The sequence below is a fragment of the Protopterus annectens genome, chromosome 1.part2 (genome assembly GCF_019279795.1).
Source record: "Protopterus annectens isolate FY-2018-M chromosome 1.part2, PAN1.0, whole genome shotgun sequence".
In the NCBI taxonomy this organism is placed as follows: Eukaryota; Metazoa; Chordata; order Ceratodontiformes; family Protopteridae; genus Protopterus; species Protopterus annectens.
In genome coordinates this window covers 559,931,674-559,957,279 of record NC_056727.1, presented here as the reverse complement: position 1 = coordinate 559,957,279, position 25,606 = coordinate 559,931,674, and the positions used below count along the sequence as shown (strand labels likewise).

Here is a 25,606-nt window from a genome sequence, read left to right as displayed (position 1 = left end):
AATAACAGTATGCAAGTGGTACACTGTCTGGAGACAACAGGGATACCAGACTACCACCGGAGTTTATATTCTATCTTAGTGGATGGAAAATAGGCCACTGCTAAGAGAGACACAGTCTCTGACATAACCATTGTGAAGCCTGCACTGGTTAAAGAGAAGCAGTACTTGCCTGAGCAGTCCACTCCAGTCAGATCTTTAAGAGGGACCCCATTCCAAATGCCTTTGGCTAAGGTTCACCTTGACTGCGAGGGTGGGAAAGGAAGCAAGTAGGTAGGTGTGTTTGAGGATATCACTGGAGATGTCTTGATAGGGAATGACTTTGATAATGCAGTACCTTGTTTGCATGCAGTTACATGTAGTCAGGCATGAAGGTGGGCATGTGGGGCTGGTAGCCTGGGAGAGACCCAGACAGACCCCAAACCTGAAGCCAGGGCTGGTGAGGTGGCTCTTTCAGGGAGGGAGCTACCATGTAGAAGTGAGCCTGAAAGTGACCCACAGTTGCAGATAGGTACTGATGTTCCCTTGAACAGAGTGACTGCAAGGGCAGAGGTGAGTGGTATTACCCAGGCTGACAGCGAGAAACTGCTGTCAGAGGATACCAGACTTCCTGTGGAAGGGGTGCTGGGAAGGGTCACGAAGGTAGAGTTGAGACAGGCTCAGCTCTCAGACCCCACACTAAGAGGATTGTGGGAGGTACCTAGGGAAGTACCAAACTCTCAAGGAAAAGGGCAGTCTGTATACTGAAAAATGAGTTACTGTATAGAGAGTGGACCCCTTAGGGAGGGCTAGAGGGTGAGGTAATACAGCAGTTGGTAGTGCCTAGAGCCTACAATCTGGCACTTCTAGCCATAGCCCATGACATTACTTTTGCAGGTCATATAGGCATAAAGCATACCAAGAGATGTATTAAGCAGACTTTTATTGGCCTGGGATTGCAGGGGATGTAACATAGTACTGCAGGACCTGTAAGCAATGCCAAAAAGTAGGCAAGGCAGGAGACAAGGTCAAAGCTCCTTTGATGCCTTTGCCTGTGACTGAAGGCCCATTTCAGAGGGTAGCTATGGATATTGTGGGGCCCCCGAGTACCCTAAGTTTCACAGGGAAGATATATATATATCTTGGTGGTAGTAGATTATGCTACTCAATACCATGAGGTGGTGTCTCTGTCCTCCATTGAGGCAGAGAAGGTGGCACATGTTTTGTTAGAGATTTTCAGCAGGGTAGGTTTCCCAAGAAACATACTGACTGACAGAGGTGCCAATTTCATGTCAAACCTGCTGGCTTGTCTGTGGAAGAGCTATGGGTTGAAGCACCTAAATACCACCCCCCTACCATCCCCAGACTAACGTTCTTGTCGAGAGGTTAAACTCTACACTAAATACCATACTATGGGGATTTGCAGACTAGTTTAAGAGCGATTGGGACAAATATTTATCCATCTGCTGTTTGCATACAGAGAGGTACCCAAGGAATCCACGGGTTTTTCACCCTTTGAGTTGTTGTATGGGCTTAGGGTGAGGGGGCCTTTAGATTTGATTTGTGATGAGTGGGAGGGTGAGTGTGAATCCCATAAGGGGTCTGTTGTGCCATATGTCCTACACCTCAGGATAAGGCTTAAGGAGCTCATGGACATGGCTCAGGAGAACCTGGCAGGAGCCCAACAGCAGAAAAAGTTCTAGTATGACAAGAATGCTTGAGCCCGTGAGTATGCTGTGGGACAGCAGGTTATGGTTCTTATTCCTGTCAGACACAATAATGTGCAGGCAGCTTGGGAGGGAGCCTTTGAAGTGGTAAGGAAGATCAGTGATGTTAACTTCATGGTAAACCTGCTAGGCAGGAGGTAGGGGCACAAACTGTACCATGTTAACATGATGAAGCCTTACCATGATAGGGAGGCCCTGGTGTTGAGTATTTGCAATGGGTGGCAGGAGGAGTCTGAGGGCGATCTGTGGCTATATCAATACAGCCAGCAAAAAGACAAGTCATTAAGGTTGAGCCTAGGGTTTCAGGCATATGACATAACAGTGTGGCAGCACTGTAGTGGGGTCATCAGTGCCAATGCAGATGGATTCTCAAGACAGGATATGGGTTACTGTATCCCCAGACAGACTCATTCCTCTCAAGCAACATTTCTCCAGGGTCACTTGAGAAATTAGCTTGAGTTTTCATTGGGGGGGTGTTATGATGTGAGATAGCACCAGCTATGCCAGGAGAAGTAAGGCAGTGGATGTGTAACATATGCCAGCATAGCTAGCTTGAGTTTTGAATTATATGTCATCTGTATATCAAACCGATTTATATAGGTACTTGTGCTGAAAATGTTAAACAAAATGTACCAACAGTGGGTTCTGCTGGACAGAAAAGAAATACAGATGTATGTCAGACTGTACTGTAACTGTTGAAATGTATATATACAGTACTGTACATACATTATACAGGATACTGGAGGTGAAGAGATTAATCTCAGTCCAGCTAACTTTGAAAAATAGTCTGAAATTAAATTACATAGTTTAGGCTATAACAATTGTATCTCACAGTTCTGATTGCAGCCAGAGACTAAATGTCTGTGAAAAACAGGACTAGGACTCCTACTGTATTGTCCTTAGGGGTGAAATAATTGCTACCCTGGAAGGCTGAACGTTTTTGAAATGGTTTTATAGCTTCCAGATGCTATAACACATCTTAGCAAGGCTCTATGTGTGTGTATTATGATACATATGTGCTAGATTCTGGTTCAGTTTCCAGGAAAGGGGGATAGTGTGGGAACCAGAAGTCAAGTGACCTGATGTATGGGATGTCATATTGTAATCTGGTACTAAAATGATGTTTTAATACTAGATGAGACAGGAGTCTCACGGCAGTCTGTTTGTGAAACCTGATAAAGATGGAGCACTCACCCACGTCATCTTGCCTTGCTTTAGTAAGTAAGCAGGAAACAATAATTCTTTAGATCAGTCAGGAAAATAGCGAGATTAGTTAAGTACTGTTTTTCTGTATCTGTGTGAATCAATCCGTCTGTTTTATTTTTAATATTTCCTGAGACTAAAACTCTTGTGTTTATTGTAAATAGATATTTAGTATTTTCATGTTCTTTTATTATTTATTATTACATATATTTACATTTTTTATTGTGGATGGTCTTTTAGAGACTATTTTAACCTTTTAGAGTACTTATATTTATTTGGTGACACTGTGGCTGCTCCTGAAAGCCTTGCTGCATTGGTCAAACGCTGCCATTTGTATTAGTATTAATTTTACTCAGTATAATTGGATATCCTGGTAAGAGCCTTAGAGTAGCTGGCTTTGGAATGTTCTGGTGGCAGTATCTAGCATATAGTCTGAGCAGAGGGACATAGCTGTTAAATCTGAGCCAGCATTTTCCATGTGCATGTGTATGTGTATGTGTGAGTGTGTAAGTGTGTGAGCGTGTGTGTGTGTGTGTGTGTGTGTGTGTGTGTGTGTGTGTGTGTGTGTGTGTGTGTGTGTGTGAGCTACTTGTTGCAAGGACACAGAGCACTGGTTTCACAGAGAGGGTGATGAAGGACTTGGCTTGGAACACTCCATTGAGAACTCAACTCTACAGCTGTGTCAGTGGGGAGTCTATTGCGGGCCTGAAGAAAGAGAGAGAGAGAAACCCAGCCACAGGACTTAGTGTGCTCCCTGTGTGCTCTTAAGGGAAACTATGCTTGGTGCTAGAGCTGCATCTGGAAACACTGTGCACATCTATTTCTGTTCCAACTGAACACCCCTCACTGGTGTCCATGGTGAGGATTAAGACTCTTTGATCCCTGGCCCAGAAAAGGGATGTCAAACTGTAGATTATATGAAATTGATCAGAAGTTACATGAAGTTGTCACTGGATGAGATGCTGTGAACATTGATCCATAGAAAACCTCTTCAAGTGGTGTTCCCTGTAAGAAATGCCCTCAAGCAATATTAACCTCTAGTTCTGCTCTATACTAAGGATGTTTAAAACTGAACACATTTGATGTGTAGTAGAGTACGCATAACTTTTAAACAGCAGCCTGTTTCACTTACCTTCTCCTTTGATATCATGCGGAATGCCTATAACAGCTGCTTCTGGGACATCAGGGTGTTCATCCTGAAATAATTAACACAAAAATAAATTAAAAAATATGAGTTCATCATTTATCTATACCTGTTAACAAGTTTTCTCTAAAGTAATGTCCACTACCATTATTGCCTACAAAATGTATATCTTTTCCCAAAAGCAATCACTAAATCTAAATATGGGTCCACCCAGTAAAACTGCGTATCAGCTGATATACCTGTCAGACATATTTGTTCCTGCTTGACAAGCCTTCCACTACCAAATGTTAAGACACTGAACTAGTTACCTTGAAGGGTGTGCAAACGAAAATGGTAAATTATTATTATTATTATTTACAAATAAATAAGTGTCCAGACTTCCAAGATGGCTGCACACTGAGTAATAACTTAATTCCAGCTCTCCCAGAAAAGAGAAACAGTGAATTTGTCTATTTGGGTACATTTCATTTACTGGGCAGTAAATGCACTGCTGCGATGCCAGCAAAAAAAAAAAAAAAAAAAAAAAAAAAAAAAAGAAAAGAAATTTAGAGAAACTGAAAGAGAATCAACCACAAAAGGTGAAGAGAAAATACTGGCTGGGAAGAATCCTGCAGCTGTTTTGCAAAAGGCAGATCATTTTTCAGCTCTGGTGCAAAACAAGACTTCCATTAATCCTGAGGAAAAAATAAGTTAAATGTGTTCAGAATTGACTGAAATAAACAAAACACTTTAGAAGTATACCAACTCAAACAACAAAAGTCTGGAAACAAATGGAAGAAGCTTTAAACAGATACTCAGACGAACTGATAAAACTGCAAAAATCAGAGGTCAAAATGAAGAAAAGGCTGGTTGAGTATGAGACTGCTCAAGAAGAGATGTTTCAAAAATGGTAGATATTGAGGAGAGAGCACTTAGGGAAAACCTGAGAATTTCTGTTGTACCAGAGAAACTGGAAGGAAAAGACTGTATTAATTTTATGAAAGCACAAATAAGCAACTGGACTGGTATTTTACAGCATGAGTTGTTAACTGAAAGGGCACATGGTGTGTATGTTCCAAACCTGCCCATGATAAAGCAACCTAGACTTTTAATAGTAAAGATGCAATCCTACCAGTAAAAAGAGATGATTCTGACAAAACTGTGGCAGAAGGACAAAGTATTAAAAATGCTGAAGACAGTAGAGTGTTTGTGGAAAATGATTACTCACTGTATATCAAGCAGAAGAGGAGAATGTTTATTCTAGCAATCAGGGAATGTCAAGAAGCAAGTGTAAGATTCAAGCTACTGTATCCAGCTATCTTCTGAATATTTTTAACTAGAGAGTTAAAGTTATTTTTTGATATAGAACATGCTAAGAAGAAAATACAAAAGTTTGTCCAACAAAAATTGAGTTATCAAATAGAAGGGGATTCCACACCTTATTCTTCTGATAATAAAGCTTATGGAAAGACTATGCCAGTGAAACCTCTTCCAGTCTTCCAAAGGAAAATGCCTGAGAGGCAGAAGAAAGTACATGAGTTGTCTACAAGAACCAGGAGTACACTGGAAATGAATCAGAGACTGGAGCTGGGAGTTGGAGATAACAGGAGGAAAACTAGCACCTCTGAAATTAATGAATACATCTGTAATAACAAAGCATCAATCTGGCAGAACAAGAAAACCTGGAAGTATAGGACTTACTTGACTTTTATTGTTTGTATTAAGTTAATAAGTTCTGGGGTGTCCTGGGGTTGTGTTTCTCCTTTGTCGAGGGTTTTCATTAAAACAAAAAAGTCTTGTAAGATATGACATAGGTTCAAATGGATATGACAAAAAATAACTGCATAAAATATCAACCTGCCAAACATTAATGTTTGCATGTAACACAAAACCTGAAAGTAGACATTTAAAGAAAAACCTGTTATATATAAAGGTGGGTACTAACTTTCTATCTTAACGGCAACACTTTCCATATTAACTCTGAATATGAATGGTCTCACAGGTATATACAAAAAAAAAGAAAGGGTAGTGAACTACATTAAAAAATGCTGAGTGCAAATAGCTACGGTATAGGAGACATATTTGAAAAGAGCTGAGCATGTGAATTTGATAAAGAAAAGCTTTCAAGATCGTTATTCAGTGCAATATCTGGGACAAAGGAAACAGGGAGTACCTATATTAGCTCCTAGAGGAGCACCTGTAGTGAAAAAAAGGAAAACTACTGTAGATATGTAGTAAGTGAACACTGACAGGGGAGGAGGATTACACAGGCATGTATTTACATTCTACCTAAAACTGTTACAATGGAGCTTTAGAAAATTCTGGGAGATATAATCAGCTTTCAGCAGGGAATACAGGTGGGGAATGGAATTTGATATGCAGCAATGAGGATACATTTGGGGGGGCCTAGAAGGGAAAATATAATAAAAGAGGGTAGCTTTTGGAACAGATTTATGAAAATATTTGGTATGGAAGATATGAATTCAGTAGTAGGAGCTCAGAGAGTATTTACACATCAAAGCTCTGTTTCATGGATATGGATAGCAGGATACAAGCAGTGAAAATAATATTAGTTCCTTTTGTTTTATACACAGGTCAGGCATATTTTTATCAACCAGAAGAGAAGTTGTGGATAGCAATTAATAAAGAGTTGACAGATTTTATCTGGGAGGGGGAGATGGCAAGAGTCAAGTGGGATAAGCTGATCCTTCCAATAGAACAAAGTGGTTTGGGATAGCCTGATATCAAGGGGTATTTCAGAGCTACACAGTTAAGATCCCTAAACATAGCACAAGCAGAAAGCTATAATTCAAGGTGGAAAGGGGTGATGATGAAATAGGGGGGGATCTTGAGTAATAAGGAGAGACTGGGATTTTGGATGCAGATCCTTAAGGAGAATAACAATAATCATACAGAATATTATATTCATAAAGCAGTAAAAGTATTCTGAGAACTATGCCAACACAGGAATGGAGAAAGACATTGTGCCAATAGGGATGACTAAAATTAGGGATACAGAAAATAGGCAAGAAGGGTCTGAAATTTACTGGGGAAAACTGGCAAAGGATCCAAGGTATTGGGAGTAAATAATTAGTGAGGGAAAGGTAGTAAGAATGGGGAGAGGCAGAGAATACATTTGAACTGCAGGTTAGAGATTGCTTTCCCTATTCAGGATTGATATCAGAGTACAGGCAGAGAAAGAAGAGGGGGATCCTAAGTGAAAGACCAGCACTGGTAGAATTTTTAGCAGAATCTACAACAGAAGCTGTTGTTAAAAAGGGATAATTAGTAAGGCATATAAAATACTGCATGATATGTATATGAATCAATCAGAGGTTAGAAAAGATTGGGAAGAGAGATTGGATAAGCAACTCACAAAAAAACAATGTCAGGATATATATATATATATATATATATATATATATATATATATATATATATATATATATATATATATATATATATATATATATATATATATATATATATATATATATATATATATATATAAATATATATATATATATAAATATATATATATAGATATATAGCTCCTAAATATGAAACAAAGTCTAGAAGATTTAGGATCTTTCCCTGAAAGTGTTTGCATACGTATTTTTACACTCCAAGCAGGCTCCAAAGGATTTGTCCTCAAATAGATCACAACAACTGGCGGTGTAATGGGGAAGAAAGACATAACTGGGAACATATTTTTTGGGAGTTTAAGGAGTTGGGAAATACTAGGTGAGCAAATTGGTGTAACTAAGGAAATTATTTTTTAAGCTGTGATACAGAATCGGAATTGCCTAAGGCCTTGCTGAGTTTTATTTCTGGTGGCTGCCAAAAAAGCAATTACCACAAATGGAAATAAATGTCTAAAGCAACCATACTAGAAACAGTGAACATAGTAACACAGATAAAAGATTTGGAAGTAGGATCTTTAGAAATTGGAATGAGCAACTGGCGACAATACATGCAGAATAATATTTTGGAGGAGTAATGATGTTTAAGAGAAGGCAGGAATTAAATGAACTATGTAAGGTTACACGGACAATGACGATATAGAAGATTATATGTGAGGTATAATGTTTGTAAATGAAAATATATTAATATGATTTGTTTTCATTTATATAAATGTATAGTGTTTACGTTTATATAAATGCATGATTACCCATGTTATACCTGACAATTCAATACAGATGTTTCTTGTTTAACCAATCAACCAAATAAATAAATATATAAGTAAGCAAAGAAAAAGACTACAAGATTTAAGTTTAAACAAATGTTTACCCACAGGCTTTTTCATGGAGAACATGACATACAGCTGCTGTGAAATGAACAGCATGTTTAGTGCAAAGTGCCGCCAGTCTAGCATGTAGTGCCCACTTTGTGTAAAAGTTATTGTTTAGCCTGCATTCCAAATGTCTTCTTAGTTTCAGCCAGTATGAATGAGGTTCATACTGACCCCAACCCCATGTAAGTAAATTTTGCAGGCTACATTAAAAATACATGCAACCCATATTCGTATACCAAGACATCTGAGTAAATGAACTGGAGGAGGCAGGGAGGATATCGTGGAAAAGCAAAATGTTAACCTGCATGAAGTATTAATTTCTGATAATGGTGTTTTGAGCAGTAGGACTTGTAATGCATCAGTTTTCTTATAAACACGAGTAGCATTTGAAAGTGCAGAAAGGGGGACAGAAAAGAGAAAATGAAGGCCTTGGGGGTGGTAGAGGATATTCTGTCTTGGTTCTGTTCCATACCATTTGCCACTTCTTTATATTGTTGTTATTCTATCTGTCAGGTTCTATTGTCATTTCCAGAAGAACACAAATGTGCTGAGATATCAGAAAACATGTAACAGTAATAGCTGATTGTCACTGCTATCAGCAGTAGGTGGCTGCTGAATATAGTGGATAGCAAGACTTGTAAGATAGGAAGGGTCTTAGCAGGAATAATAAAAGATCTCTACGGTAGCTGTTGATAAAAATATTAATATAAACTATTTCATGTTTCCAGGACTGAACTACTGCAATTCATCAATGGAACATACATGAAGTAGGCAAGCCATTTCCAATAACCTGAAACATATGTAGCTGTTGGGTAGTGTGGCCCACTATCATATTCCTTGTATTCTTTGTATAGGAATTTACAGCTCCCAGGAATACTTCCCTCCAGTGATTAGAAGTTGCTGATTTCTGAGTCAAGCATGAATGCACTCTGCCACTGATGGTGCTTTTCAGGAAAACTGAACAAGCCCCTCCCTCTGAACAGGGTGACATCACTACAGCAGTGTGGGTTCTACAACTTTATGACACAATTAAGAAATACAAACTAAAACCAGAATATTGTGGCTGCTATTTTTAAGATTATAGAGCCTTATATACAAACCACCCAATGTGGCTGCTCAAACCTTACTCAGCTCTGTTACAACTTGATCTAGTCATTTAGAGAAAGGCTATGACATCCTACAGAGTTTAAATCCTGACATATGTTGCTCACTGCTGGACTAGTGAGTCACTAAACGTGAGACACAAATGGCACTAATTTGCTCTTTAATTCACATAATTTTCCATATAAGGCCAGATACTACTTGCTTGTCATTTTTTTTTTTTATTTATAACTCTAATCATGTGTGTTAATTATTTTCAATCATTTCATAAAATGTATGTATATGTATTATAGAAACAGAGTATGGAATGGAAAATTAAACTATGCCCTTACCATTGCATCCTCAACCTCTGCTGTGCCAAGCCTGTGACCGCTGATGTTAATAACATCATCCATGCGTCCTGTGAGCTGATAATAGCCTTCTATAGACCGATGTGCTCCATCCCCTGTGAAATAGTAACCTGTAATCATACAAGAAAGAACACATTAGCAAATGGGGGGAGTACATTTTTGCTCCTTAACCATCACTGAGTAGCAATCTTCTGAGATTCCCACTCACCCATCCAAGTGACCCATTTATTCCTCAAGGAGATGTGAGCCCTAAGGCTCATTCATTCTTTTTTTTTTCTTTTAACACCTTTATTAAATTACATCTTAAGACACAGGCAAACATGCATTAACATAAAAGAAAACAAACCATCTTAGCATGTTTTCCATTTACATACATCATGCATCACATATATTTTCTTTCTTTGTAACTAGCATCAGATCAACATTACATAAATTGCTGAATTCCTGCCTTCTTTTAAACTTCACTCCTCCTTCTCCTGAACATTATTATGCATGTATGGTTTCCACAATTTCCATTTAATTCTATGCAATTTGCTCCTTCCCTTTTCTAAAGATCCCACTTCCAGATCAGCCTAAACACTTGGTTTAGACTTTGACTTCCATTTTATAGTAATTGCTTTTTCTGCCAGCCAATATAATTAAAATTAATAATATCTTACTATGTCTGGGCAATTCAGGTCTTATGTGTCAGTTTTAAAGAATTGTTTCCTTACCTACAGCCATTTGCTCACCAAGTGCTTCTAACAGAGTACTCTGTAAGGAATTTTTAAAATCTGCCAACTCATTAAACTCACAAAACATATATTCTCAGTTACCTTTTTCTTCCACATCACACCACCAACATTTGCTATCTACCTCAGAAAAAATTCTCTATAGTCTGCTTGGGGTTTAGAAATGCCAATGAAAACACTTCAATGGAAAGATCGTAAACTTTCTGCACTTTGTTGGTTACTTGGAACCCATAAATATGTCCATCCATTGTTCTCTTGTAAGTTGTTTTTCCAGTCTATCTTCCCAATCTTTTGTAACCGTCTCTCTTTGATAGTAATCGTGCAACATTTTATATACCTACCTGATCAGGCCTTTCACTTAAGATTCACTTAAGCTATATATGTGCTGTGCTCGGTTTCTAAATAATGTTTATGTAAGATGTCATAAAGCTTTTTGCTTTCATATATGAATACTTACCTATTTTTTTTTAGTCCTGATACCATGTAACTGTATTTTATGTAAATCTCAAAACTGGCATTAAACATAGAGATTTTCACTCTGAGACTCCGCTGAAAAAGTGTTTTTATCCCAGTCGGACTTTTCCAGTAAACAAAGATAAATAAATAAATAATAAATAAGATTCCCATATCCCTTTCTATTAGCCTATACTCTGATATCAAGCCCAGGTAGAGAAGACAGTCTCTGCCCTGTAGTCCAAATGTCTTTATCTTCATCTCATTCTCTTGACTTTCCCTTTGAAGTAATTTGCTCAATATACCTTGGTTCCTTTTCCAGTTTTCTCCAATAAATTACAGCCCCCTCATGCCTATTTTGTCTACCCCTACTTGGAGTCATCCCTATTGGCAAAATCTCCTTTCTCCATTTTCATGCTGGCTTAGTTCTTAGAATGCTTATTGCTGCATTATGAATACAATATTCTGTACTATTGTTTTTATTATCTTTCAGGATCTGCATCGAAAATCTCACTCTGTTTATTTCTTGAATTTTCCCCTCACTTCATCATCATCCCTTTCCATTTTGAATTATAATGTTCTGCTTGTGTTATGTATATCAGCCTAACGTATATGGGCCCAAAATATCCCTTCAAATCAGATAATCCCAAATTACCTTGTTCTATTAGAAGGATAAACTTATCCCAATTAACTGTCGTCCTCTTCCCCTCCCAGACAAATTCCTTTAACTCTTTATTATTATCCACAACTTCTCCTCTAGTTGATAAAAATATGCCTGATCTGTGTATAAAACTAAGGGGCCTAAAACATTTTCACTGCTTGTTCCCTGTTCCAGAGAAGGGGTAGTCTCTGTCCATAAAAAGAACTTTTAGTTTCTCATCTTTTGTATTATTTTTGTTTTAGTCTCTTCCCACATATCCTTAGCTGCAATAGCAAAATCATTTTAATCCATACTCCTAAATATTTCATCTTATCGTGTCCCCATAAATATAAATATTGTCAAACCAATCTGTGTGTGGGTGCATAATTTACTGCTACAACCTTTGCTTCATCTTCATTAAGACTTAAAACTGTCTCAAAATAAACCCTTAAGTGTAAGCAAGGGCTTGGGAGATGAAACATTTACAAGCAGGAGCCTGGGAGATGAACCATTTACAGGATGTCTGTGTCCAGTAGAGACATAGCTGCCAAACCAGGGATGAATTTCCTGCTCCCCATTCAACTGTCCAAGTTACACTTTAATTAAGTTAGGGAGGAATTCTGCTTCACAAGAATGGGGAACCTGTTCCAGAGAAGGGGTAGTCTCTGGCATACATACTTGTCTCTCCAGCAGGTCCTATTTATGTCACAGGCAAAGCTTAAATCTTTAGAATGGGTCATTCTGATGCTGTTTGTTTTGTGGACACACAGGCGGTCCATCAGGGTGAGGTCTGACAATGCCTTGCATGCCAGGCATAGATCTCCCCTCAACAGCTTGTAGTAGACAGAATACAGGGATACGGTCTTGAGGCAGTCTGCATAGGACATGTTACTTACACCCTGTATTCTTTTAATGAGGAACCTCTGTGGACGTTCCAATTATTGGATATCCTGGTTAGGTGCATAACAAAGGGGGCACTGTACTCATTGATAGGTCTGATGAATGCCAGATACAGTGGAACAATGACTTCCTTACTATACCTTTGTTTGTAAGTTGCACAATATAGAATGATTTCCTCACTACTGTAGACACATGATGGTCAAAAGCTAGATTACTGTCTATGTGTGTCCCCAAGTTCCTGACTACTAGGTCAACTCTTAGGATTGTGTCGTCAATATGATAGTTACCAGAGGTGGATGACTTCCTGAAGGATACAATGACATTATATATGATGTATAATGTTTGCGACTGAAAACATGTCAACATGGTTTCTTTTCATTTATATAAATGTATGATTGACTATGTCATAAGTGATAATTCAGTATAAGATGTTTCTTGCATAAAACAATTGCCAATCTATGCAAAGAAAAGAAAAAAAAAAAAGATCCACAGCACTGAGATGTCCTTTTCTGAATAAGTCAGGTACAAAATAATATCTGCAAATAAAGCCAACTTTTCAGGACTACCAATCCATAACAATTACATCCTTGCTTTTCTGAATCCCTTATTTTCTTTGCCAATTGCTCTAATTATAAAACAAATGCGTGATAAGAGACCTTGGGACCCAGGTGGACAGTAGTCTCTCCTTTGATAGTCACATCGCCACAGTAGTCAGGAAGTCCTTCTACGTGGCACACCTCATCATAAAAGGGTTCTCATCCAGGAAAAAAGAGGTAATTGTTCCCCTCTACTCTTCACTCATTAGACCCATTATAGAGTACAACGCCCCTTTTGGAAGGTACCTCACAAGACATCTGCAGCAGCTGGAAAGGCCAAAGAGGATTACTGGCCTCAAACAAATGCCCTACACTGACTGCCTCAAAAAACTCCAGTTTACTCTGTAGCATATCACCTACTCCGAGGTGATCTCTGCCTAACATATAAAGCTATGTCAAACCCAGAGCTGTTGGACATGCTACACCTAAAGAAATCCCAATCCCTCTGAGCTACACACTCTGGGGACCTAAACCTTGTCACCACAATAAACAAGACACACTGGAGAGATAGATTTCTGTCCCAGAGACTTCCTATACTATGGAGCAAGCTACCCATCTATGTCAACCAAAGTGCTTCATTAGCACTCTTCAAGAAAAATCTTGATGAGTGGATGGGAAATAGGAAATACACCCCAGGGATCACGTCTGTGTCTCTGCTGGACAGTGGCACAGGAAAATAACTTTCTTGGGTGGCATAAGCTATGGAATCTTGCTGGCTAGGCTTACGTAGGCCCTTGGGCCAATAGCCTAGTACCTACCTATGAACCTATAAATAACAAGGGGAAAAAGGACACTCGACCATTTTTCAAACACAACTTATCAGAGATGAACCCTCTCACTTTAATTTTTTTCTCTGATCCTTCATATATCCTCCTAATTAGCCTTATCATTTTATCATGGTATGCAAATGCTTCCATTACCCTACTCATAAAATCCCAGCTTACTCTGTCAAATGCTTTCTTCTGTATCATTATTCTATTAGTGTTGTCAAGAATTTGCTTCCCATCTAGAAAACCACATTGATTCATATCTGTCAATTTTGCCAACAACTTTGCCATTATTGTATATTCTGTACACATCAACACTTTATAATTAGGATTCAAAATTGAAATGGATCTATATGACTCTGGGTCTGGTGGGTCTTTACCAGTTTTAGGTAATACAGCCACTATAGCTTTCTTCCAAGATGTTGGCGCTTCCCCTCTTTTTTAAATATTGTTAAAACCTTCTAGACCTTTATCACTTTCTTTCTTCCTAACTTCCACACTTCCACAGGAATACCATTTGTTCCTAGAGACTCTTCTGAAGATTGAATATACATCACTGTTTTTATCTTATCTTCTCCTGTCTTAACTGTTAGTTGTTGAGCCTACCTGTAACCTTGGCATAATTAAGAACATCTCTAATCTGTCTACAATATCTATGGTTATTTTTCTAGTTATAGGCTCCTTAAGTTTGGCAACAACCCTTTCTACTTTCTACTACCTAATTTGTTGTGCTAAAACTTTTTGTGCTCTGGAGTTACAATAAAAAAATATCTGCTTAACAGCAATCTTAAGAAACTCATGCACATTAGCCAGGCACTCACTTATTTTCTCTTTAGCACTCCATTTATCCATGTTTTCTTGTTCGGTGAGATTCTCCTTATTCTGCAATACTTTAACTTTTGTCATCCTCTCCATGTAATTCCTATTACTTCTTAACTATACCTCTTTCTCTTTTATTTCTGCTCTATTTTTAAATTTCATTTTCATTTTATCCCACTTACTATCTATAACTTCTAAAGAAATTTCTGTCTGCCCTAATAACTCTGAAATAATTTCCACTACCAATTCCTTAAATTTTTCTCTTTTTAATGGGTAGGTGGAAAAGCACCATTGTCTCATTTTTACTTTATTACTCTGCATTTTTGCATTATTTTTTATCAGTGCATAAACCAAAACAGTTATTGGATGCGTGTCAAAGCTCTCAATTAAATGCACATGTTCCTGTGAAATATAATTCAATTAAATGCACGTTTCTGTGAAATATAATTTCTACCTAGTCTAGTCCAGTACCTTGAGGAATAATATGTAAATTATATATGAGTTCCTACAACTGAATTCACATCATCTAAACCAAATATTTTCATAAATTTCTTCAGAAATCTACCCCATTTTGTTATATTTTTTTCTTTCTAGATCCTCCTGAAACATCTTCACTATTCCAATCACAGTCCAGCCCCCATCTATAAGTAATATTCCCTGTTGAAAGCTGATTATTTTTTCCTTAAATTTTCTTAAACTCCATAATGGCAGTTTTTGGCAGAATATAAATACATGACAGTATAATCCCCCTTCCACATAAATAATCCCTTACTAACATAAATCTACCATTACTGACTTTTTTTCTACTTCTATGACTATTGGAACCCCTCTAAAAATTAGTATAAATCCACTCTGAAATTCTTTCTCATATCCACACTCTCATTTCTTTCCATGTGTGTTTCCTGCATAACTGCTATTTGCACTCTGGATTTTTAATATAATTCCATACTCTTTCATTTTTGTTTATATCTGTAAGGCCATTTATGTTCTAAGATAATATGGGTAGCATAGCCATTATGATAGAAAGATATTGTTCCCGTCTTCCCTACATGACAGTTTTTTTGAATGTGTATTTCCAAATTTTGTATTACATGCACACACTAATGTTTCAGGCTGATCTCTGTATACAGTTGTTTCTTTTCATCTCCATTTAAACCTATGTCAGACTTTCAAGACTTTTTATTTCAATGAAAACCATCTAAAAAAACTAAATAAAATTTAAGAAAAACCCCTTCTCATATTAACTAGACAAAAAAAAATGTACATCTTCAAAAAAATAAGTTTAACCCTCAATATAGGAAGAGCTGCCCCATATCAACAGCTGTACCCACAGGCATTATTTAACCTAAAATTGAGGTAACCCATTCTAAAGTGCATGGTACAGCCTGTGTTTTCACATTGCTGTCTGTTCTTTTCTGATCTCTATGCCCCCCCCCATGTGTCAAGCAGCTTATATGCTTTCAAAAAACATTAACTTTTGGTCCTAAGAAAAAGTACAGTGAGTGTGCTTAAATAAAATTTAACTGTACACTATTCTATTAAATGATTTAAAATATTAAGGCTACTAGAGAGGCTACTATCCCTTATTCACTTCCCATAATTTCAAACTTTGTTTTTCACTGAACTGCTTGCCATTATACCTTCACATGTTGCATTTCCTTTAGCAAAGAATGCTCAGAGCTCTCAAGATTAATTGCTTGCATCTGCAGTTACCCCTCTCTCTTAGTAAAAGTAGTCAGCAATGAATCTTTGCAAATTTCACTTAGAAGAGACTGTACAACTGCTTTCAGATGCAAAACTTGCTGCCTCCCACTGAACATTTGCTAATGGGAAAAAAAAGCTAATATCTTAGCAGATGTAAGAACCATAGCATTTTGCATGGCTTTTGTCATTTTATCTTATTTTTCAGGCCTTCTTGCTTACAGAAACACTTGTTTATAGCTTAAGCCAAGGACATTAATCTACAGTCACCCTTCTAAGAATAAAAGAAAATATCTTAATTCTACATATGATATAATATAATATAATATAGATGCACTTTTACACTCCACTCTACCCCAGCAGCCCAAGACCACAGCATATTAACATTAAACTTGCTTTTGTTAAGACTTTCTTCTCCTGTTATATCGTAAAGCCTATATTTCTTATAACTAACAAGTACTTGTTTATTCTAATATCTTTAATGTATACAACAGTCACTGAAAAGATTCCATGCGCATTTAAAATACCCCTAACACACAACACAAAAATACCTAACACAAAACACAAAATTGCTTTAACATATATGTAGTTTCACTTCATAATCTCAAATTGCTGAAATCTCGAATTTCAGCATTTTGAGACCATGAAGCCGAAACCATCACAAAACCAACACTTACAAAGTCGAAACCAGAACACCGAACACACAGTACACACCACACCACACACAAACCACAACACCCACACCACAAAACAAATAAACACACCAAAATACCACACAGGCACACACCTACAATACATAAATGCAGGAGGGCAAGCCCCCCTGCGTCCCCCCCTACTTATATATACCAACTCCGAGAGCGCACAAACAGAAAAGAAAACAATCACACACAGACATTATACAGTCCCTCGCGCGCGCGTGCACACACACACACACACACACACACACACACACACACACACACACATATACAGTGGATATAAAAAGTGTACACACCCCTGTTAAAATGCTAGGATTTTGTGATATAAAAAAATGAGACCATGATAAATAATTTCAAAACTTTTCCCACCTTTAATGTGACCTATATAATGGGTCTATGTTAAATGTTCGAACATCCAAAATGTCGAACACTACATGGTCTAGACCACATGTTCGACATTCGGATGTTCGAACATCAAATAAAAAAAAAACTAAAAAAAGAAAAAAACACTGTGCCCCCCCACACCCCCCTAATTATATATACCACCTCCGAGATTGCACTTCAGTGCAGAAAAGGGAAATTCTCCCTATCTGCTCCATATGGCGCAGTTGAAAGTCAGTTTTTGAACACTTAAAATTTCGAACGTTTGGTCTCAACCATGTAACGTTCGAAATTTTGAGCGTTCGAAGATTTGTCAGGTACCCTATATAACCTGTACAATTCAATTGAAAAACAAACAAATCTGTTACGGGAAAAATATTAAAAATATAAAAAATGTACAATACGTGTGCACACTCTTAAACTAATACTTTGTTGAAGCACTTTTTGATTTAATTACAGCATTCAATCTTCTTGGGTAGGAGTCTATCAGCATGGCACATCTTGACTTGGTAATATTTATTATAGGTAAGCTCCAATTGTCTGTCGAAACTGGATCTCACCTATAATAAAATTGCAAGATTTGCCTCTAACTAACCTTACCACTCTCATTACTGCCTAGCCTTGAAAAACCTGCAGTGGCTGGAATTTCATCATCAAATCCTACTACCCCAGCTTCTCATAGCTCATTCTATCTTACATGAACCCTCTTCCTGACCCTCTCTCTCTCTACCCTCATCCAGTGATATACTCCCAACCACACCCTCAGTAGCTCCCAACAGCATCTTCTGCAATTCTATGCACTCAATAAAACTTTGGTAAACTCCTCTACAGCTACTCAGTGGCAAATGCTTGGAATAAATTACCACTAAGTGTTAGAGAGATCTCTAACCCCAACTCTTTCAAAACAACACTAAAGAAAACTCTACATATATCATGGACATGCTTATGCTATAACACAACTTATTCCACCTCCCCTCCTATAATACTATTGCAGCAATCTTTTCTCCTGCCTCTCTCTGCCTCTGCTTCTAATAAAGTCCACTAATAGTCAGTCATTCTACAGCTTCCACAACTGTAGTATTGGAAATTGGCTCTTGCCCTGGGCTTATCTCCTGTTTATATATTTGTTCATTTCTGTTTTACAAACTTATCTATATTTTCTACGTTCTGCTTACTATTGTATGAAACTTCATACTATATTACTTTTTCAATTTAATGACCATTTTCTAGCATGTTGTTTCAACATACATGTCATATGTATTGTAATTATTGTAATTTTAGTTATAACTCTGCCGTGTGATTACTTTTGTTACTTGTACTTTTTGGAGCTTTTCTCCTCAGGCTTCCACTGAAAAGGGCTGTTGCCCAGTCGGATTAACCTGGTCAACAAATGTCAAATAAATAATTACATAGCAGTACTAAAGAAGGAAACTAACTTGTTATTTTGGGAAGGAACACCTTTACTCTAGGAAGAACTATAACTGGACAAAGTATATCTGCCCAGTTCAAACTCTCAACACACAAAATGCATAACTGGATGGAATGCATTATGATGAACAGTAACCCACAGAGCTCTCAACCTCTTACAGCAAGAAATTTGGACAAAGCTATGAATAACGGGGGGCAGACTTCGAAAGTTGACAGAATAACAGGTTTTGGATTAGCATGAATTTTCTGAAGAGTATGAAGTCTAAATTTTAAACGTCTGTCATTTTCTGACTTCATTTCCCACAGATTTGGCAATGATTTGCCAGAAAACCACAACTTTATGAGTAACAGGCCAAACATGTGAGGCAAAAATCTGGACATTCTGTGAAAATCTGTACAGTTAAGAGGTATGCCAACAATATGAGCATGTAGATGTATGATGTACCTCCAGATAACAGTCGCCTATGTAGTATTTACTTAATAAACCACAAGTTATAATGTGACAGTTTGTGAAACAGATGTAAGACAAAAGCAGACACACAACCCATCCAAACATCAGGAACTGTCGAGGCATACCACTGGTGAAGCATGTTCCCAGTACTGTAAGAAGTTGTCATAGGTGCTAAACATGCTGAATGGCTGCAGCGGGTCAAGTAGATATACACAACTTAAGATGATGGGCCTGCAGTCTGCAGCACTTGTGCAGTGTACTGGTTTCAGTCTTCCACTATGGTCTGCAGGACATCATTGTGAACTTACCACCACTTGTGCCTGGGTGAAGGTAGGACTCCACTCAAGACACTCTCATGGAAAACACCAATGTGTTCCTGCTCCTGCTACATGAATTACTGCAGCACAAGAAGGTTCATGGCCCTGGTCTGAAATCACCATTGCCATAACTCAACGGTAGTCTGTTTGCAATGTGCTCAAAGCAGGCCGACAATGACAAGACTATACATAGACGAAAACTGGGGGTGGGGGGATGGGGGAGGTACAACTCTGACAATCCCTATTTCTTTTTTTAATCTTGATCCTTTATGACTTCAAAGGATGTGGCTGTCTTGGAACTACTCAAAACAACTCAGTGCTAAAGTAGTCCTCTTGGAAAACAGTTCTGTAAATGCACCTGTGTGGCCCTTTAGTAATAGGAAGACAGAGCAAACAGATCCACCTCCTGCAGCTGAAACTCCACCCTGTGGTCACAATTTAGACAGAGCCAGAACTTTTGGATCCTTCTCCACAATATTTGGGACATATGAAAGTGGCAAACTCTGAGTTTGGTCTTTCAGACGTGCTTCCTGAAGATAGTGTAATCCACCATTTCAAACATCGAACAATATAAGTGAATGTTACAGGTTCAATCCCAGAACCCTGGGCACTAATAGCATTTCAAATCTTGAGGCAATGTTATAACTGCCTCATGTACACAGACAACCCTCTCCTCCTCCCACATAACACAAATACTTGCGAGAGATGCAGATATTTAGCCAAACTGGAGGCTGAGCTCTCTCAACTCAGGACTGGCAAGACCAGACAGGAGGAGAAGGCAACTACACACACCACAAAACCAGCCTCACATAATGCTACCACACCACTGAATCAAACACATAAACACACAAAGACATACTCGGAGGCTCTGAGTAAAAATTTACCTAAACAGCAGAGGCCTCCAAAGCAGACACCCAAACAACTGCTACCTCAAGACACCCCACAAGCAACACATAAACCACAAAAGCAGTGTGCAAAGCAGTCACAGCCCTTAAGGCCAAATACAACACCAAACATACTTGTCATAGGTGACTCCATAGTCAGACACACTGACGTCCCACTCACCAGGCTGAACAAGGAGAGGATCACAGTAAGCTGCCTATCGGGTGCTAGAATCTGCCACATAACACAAGCACTCTGGTCACTCCACGGCAAGTACAAATATGACACAGTCATTGTCCATGCTGGTGTGAACGACCTGAGACGTACCTCCCTGGACTACATGAAAAGAGACATAGAGGAGCTCTCTGATTATGTAGCCCAGGCAGGTATGACCCTGACCCTGAGCAGTATCCTTCCTTCACCAAGAATGATGCCACAATATAGAGACAAGATGATCAGCTTTAACAATTGGCTTAATGTCTGGTGTCATTCAAAGGGGATCCAGTGTCTGTCTGCCTGGGATGACATGCTTGACAAGCCATGCTGCTTCAAGGGACGGCTTGCACCTGTCACCCTGGGATTCGGATATTGGCTAAGGCTCTTGCCACCCCCATAGTGCCTTTTTAGGCAAGGCTCAAATTCTAAACCTACCACCCTAGAAAACAAAAATGGGAAGAAACTGAGGGTAATGCTGCTCAATGCCAGAAGTCTAAATCTCAAAATGCACGCACTCGAGGCCCTTCTCAGTATGGAGAACATCGATGTCTGTGCTGTAACTGAAACCTGGTTCAAGGCTCCTGAGAGCACCCGGCACTATCAGGTTTTACCTCATATCATGCGTTCCGGCCCCAAAACCCGGACCACACCACAAAAGGAGGGTGTATCCATATTCATAAAGGATACCCACACCTCCAGGTTGGTGGCAACGCATAAGCTTCGGAAACCATCCAGGTGCAACTAACCATAGGCAAAACTGCTCTACAAATTGTAGCATGCTACAGGCCACCCTCTCAAACTCAGGAACCCCACACAGCCTTCCTGAAGACACTGGAGGGTATAAATGTATCTCCAAACACCATCATATTGGGTGACTTCAACTACCCGAATATAGACTGGGAACATTACTCAAGCCCTAACTTTCTAGCCCAACGGTTCCTGGAGTTCATAAATTCAAATGCCATGGAACAGCTAGTCACTGTTCCCATGAGAGGAGAAAATATACTAGATCTCATTATCACAAACATGGGGACAAAATGCTCCACACGAAGTATATCCCTCATTGGTGAGATCTGATCATAAACTAATCTCACTGGAAATCCACATCCCGCCCCCACCCCAAACAAAAAAGACCACAGTGAAGAACTTCTCTAAAGCAAACTTCACACTACTCAAGACTGGTGTGGTATCCTTCAAGGCCACTGAGCCAGTGGAAACCACAACCCAAGCTGCGGAAGCCCTTACAAATGCCTTCTATGAACACCTCCAGGACTGCATGGATCAGGCAATCCCAAATAAAACCAAGACTCTTTCCACAAAGGGCAAACGTCCAGTCTGGTGGACCACAGCCATTAACAAACTTTACAATAAGAGGAGAAAGCTATTACATGATAGAACAAAATCCATAAAAGGGAAGTCACCCCTGATCATTATTAGTACAAAAATATGAGCACTCATAAAATCAACTAAGGCCAATTTTGAGAGAAAAATTGCCATGGATTCAAAGGACAATCATAAGGCCTTTTTCAGCTATGTTAGGAGCCTGGGTGGAAACTCCCAGATATGCTCAGAATTAGTCCAAAATGATACAAAAATCACTGAACCAACAGACATTGCCAACATACTGGCAGACAGGTTCAGTGCAAACTTCACCCCCCCCCCCTAAAGGAGAGATAACTATCCCAGCAGAGTGTAGCCTCCCAGACATCTCAAATGCGCAGGTGAAAGCTGCTCTCTCTAAAGCTAAAAACACAGCATCAATGGGACCGGATGGTGTCCCCGGCTGTGTGCTACACGAGCTAAATGAGGAATTAAACCCGCACATAAGGCAGCTGTTTAATCTCAGCCTTACCACAGGATACGTGCCCAAGGAGTGGCGTATGGCAACTGTGGTCCCACTCCACAAAGGCGGTGCCTCTACGGACCCTGGTAATTACCGCCCCATAAGCTTAACAAGTCTAGTCTGCAAAGCTATGGAGAGGATCATACTGGAGCTCATAAACAAAGATATAGGGGACTTGCAGACATTGGACCCGACCCAGTTTGGCTTCGTCAAGGGCAGATCATGCCTTTTGAACTCGGTCGACTTCTTTGAAACAGTCACCAAGGCCATTGATGAGGGAAAGGCAGTCCATACAGCCTACCTTGACCTTGCAAAGGTTTCGACACAATACCCCACTCGGGTATTGTAGAAAAACTTACCAGCTTAAATGTAAACCCATATGTCACAAGATGGGTTGCAAACTGGCTTAAGGACAGAACCCACAGGGTTAGAGTTGCTGGCGCTATGTCAGACTCCAAGCCGGTCACAAGCGGTGTCCCACAGGGCTCGGTCCTTGGCCCCCTATTGTTCGGCATCTACTTCTCAGAAGTACAGGCCAACATGGGAGGACTTTGGCTGACAAAGTTTGCAGGCGACTGCAAACTGGGCCATAGTGGAAAGTGCATCGGACACGGATATCCTTCAGAAGGGACTCACGGAAACAGATAGCTGGTGCCAGAGCCATGGCCTGAAGTTAAATGCCAAAAATGTATAGTCATACCCTTCGGGAAAAACAAGGTAACTCCAAGCTACCATATAGGTGGCAATCCACTAAGCACAGAAGAGGTTATCAGGGACCTGGGGACCCAGGTTGACAGTGGCCTTTCTTTTGACACTCACGTTGCTAAAGTGGTTAGAAAGACCTTCTACATTGCCCACCTGATCATGAAGGGATTCACATCCAGATCTAGTGAGGTCATTGTTCCCCTGTACTCTTCACTTATCAGACCAATGATCGAGTACAATGCCCCATTCGGGATGTATCGCACCCGACATCTGCAGCAATTGGAGAGACCCCAAAAGTTCCTCACCAAAAGGATAAAGGGACTCCAAAATCTGTCATATGCTGCCAGATTGAAGAAACTCCAGCTCTATTCAGTTGCATACCGTCTGCTCAGAGGTGACATGTGCCTGACATACAAGGCCATGTCCAACCCGGAATTAATGGACATGCTCCACCTCAAAAAATCCAAATCCACCAAAACCACTAGAGCAAGCGACTTAAACCTTAGCATGGATATAAATAGGACATGCTGGAGGGATAGATTTATCACTCAGAGACTCCCTATGCTGTGGAATAAAATCCCGGTCCATGTGAGGCAGAGCACCTCGCTGGCTCTGTTCAAGAGAAATCTTGACCTGTGGATGGGAGATCGTAGGTTTATCCCGGGAATCATCTCTGTGTCACTGCTGGACAGAGGCACAACAAACTAATGGGCACAGTATTTTTTCATATAAGGGGTGGCGTAAGCCACAAAAATTTGGGTTAGGCTTATAAATGCCTTAGGGCAGATAGCCTAGTATAAACCTATGAACCTTGCTGGATGATTCTTATTCTGTAATGCATACAGCAAAAAGACAAAGCATTTGTTGTTGGTGTATAAATAGACCAAACCTCCAAAAAAAGGCAGCAAACAAGCAGGGAACAGCCACAAGGAGTGTGTATAAATAGGGTGTAATTAATGACAGACAGTTGTTCTTGTGTGAAACGTCTCACTCACGAGTCAGAAGGTAGTGGTAAGATCAGGGGCATTCTCTCTGGTCACCTCGGCACATGCATGACATATAATGGTCCTGTGACTGCAGTGATGTTACATAGCTTCTGGAACATGTCCTCCACCCAGTGGTACTTTTTCCATAACAAAATCGCATGGGGCATTGCTGGTGGATATACTACAGGTCTTCAACAGAGATGATTGCTAGGATGTCATTGCTGTGGATGGCCTCCGTGCACCTTCCACTTCAACAGGTTTGGACATATGGTAGTGCACCATTGTCTTGGTGTGTTCCTCTCACTCTCTTTCCCTTAGCTGTGGTGAGCTTGGTGGCTCAACCATAACAGCCTGTCATCCTCTTTCTGGGGCATCATCAGTATGCTCTCTATTGACAGCCTTCTCACTGTAGTACATGTACCCCTCTATCACCAGTTTAGGCTTCTATGTCCTAGGGGACTGCTCTTCAGCTCTTCCTGGCATTTATTTTTGTTATTGCTGCTACTGCCTGCCGCTCTGGTTTTGTGCACTCATATGTTATGATCTGCTAATCTAGCTCACCTGTGCATTCCATATTTTCCCTTTGGTATGATGCGTATTGGGTATCTGCTTTGCTGTGTTGACTAAAGGGCATGTTATGCTGGAAGCTACTTTTAGCAACATTTGCTTGTGGAGAGTTTGCTTCCAGGAATATTCCTGTGACCATGTTCTATACTTACCTGTTAGAAAGGATCACTCAATCTAGGACAGACAGCAATACACCAGTTACATTATCCAGCTATGTTTTTATCCTACTGACTCTCACTTGTAGAAAGCAAGAATGTTAGTGTTACTCATATGCAGAAGCTAACTGTTCTGTGCAAGGAAATGGCTAGGCCCATCACCATCTACACCCTATTCCCACATAACTTTGTGAGGGCTTTAGTTTTATATTCTTTCCTAACCCCAGCCCTTCTAATTATTTAGAATGTACTCCATCATACTTTCAATAGTCAATTGTTAAGATGTTAATAAACATTCTACTTACTCTCTCCTGCAATCATTTCTAAAATAATCTACATTGCTTTCTTTTCCTTGCAGCCCACTAATTTGATCAACATGTCTTAAACACCTTCTTCTTTGCTTTCTTGAATAAAATGCACTTTGATTAGTGGGATTTATTAAATCTGCTGGCTCTCTCCAGCATATACTGGTATTTAATCCCCTTCATATGCCTACCACTAATCAGTACTTTTTCTTGTCCTCTCACATTACATACTCATAGTTTTTGCACATCCCTCTACACCTATGTCATTATACCTGCCCCTCCAATACCCAT

At 39.4% G+C, this 25,606-nt stretch overlaps 1 protein-coding gene across 1 annotated transcript in view; it reads right to left on the bottom strand.

The window, feature by feature from the left end:
- The window catches only part of ACSS1 (acyl-CoA synthetase short chain family member 1), a 1,456,620-nt gene that overhangs the window by 223,172 nt on the left and 1,207,842 nt on the right, over nucleotides 1–25,606 (bottom strand). The window contains exons 11-12 of the mRNA XM_044057731.1: nucleotides 9,757–9,884; nucleotides 4,039–4,102 (exon numbers count right to left, since the gene is read on the bottom strand). Of these exons, the coding sequence (XP_043913666.1) occupies nucleotides 4,039–4,102; nucleotides 9,757–9,884 (192 nt within the window). The remainder of the gene's footprint in view (nucleotides 1–4,038; nucleotides 4,103–9,756; nucleotides 9,885–25,606) is intronic.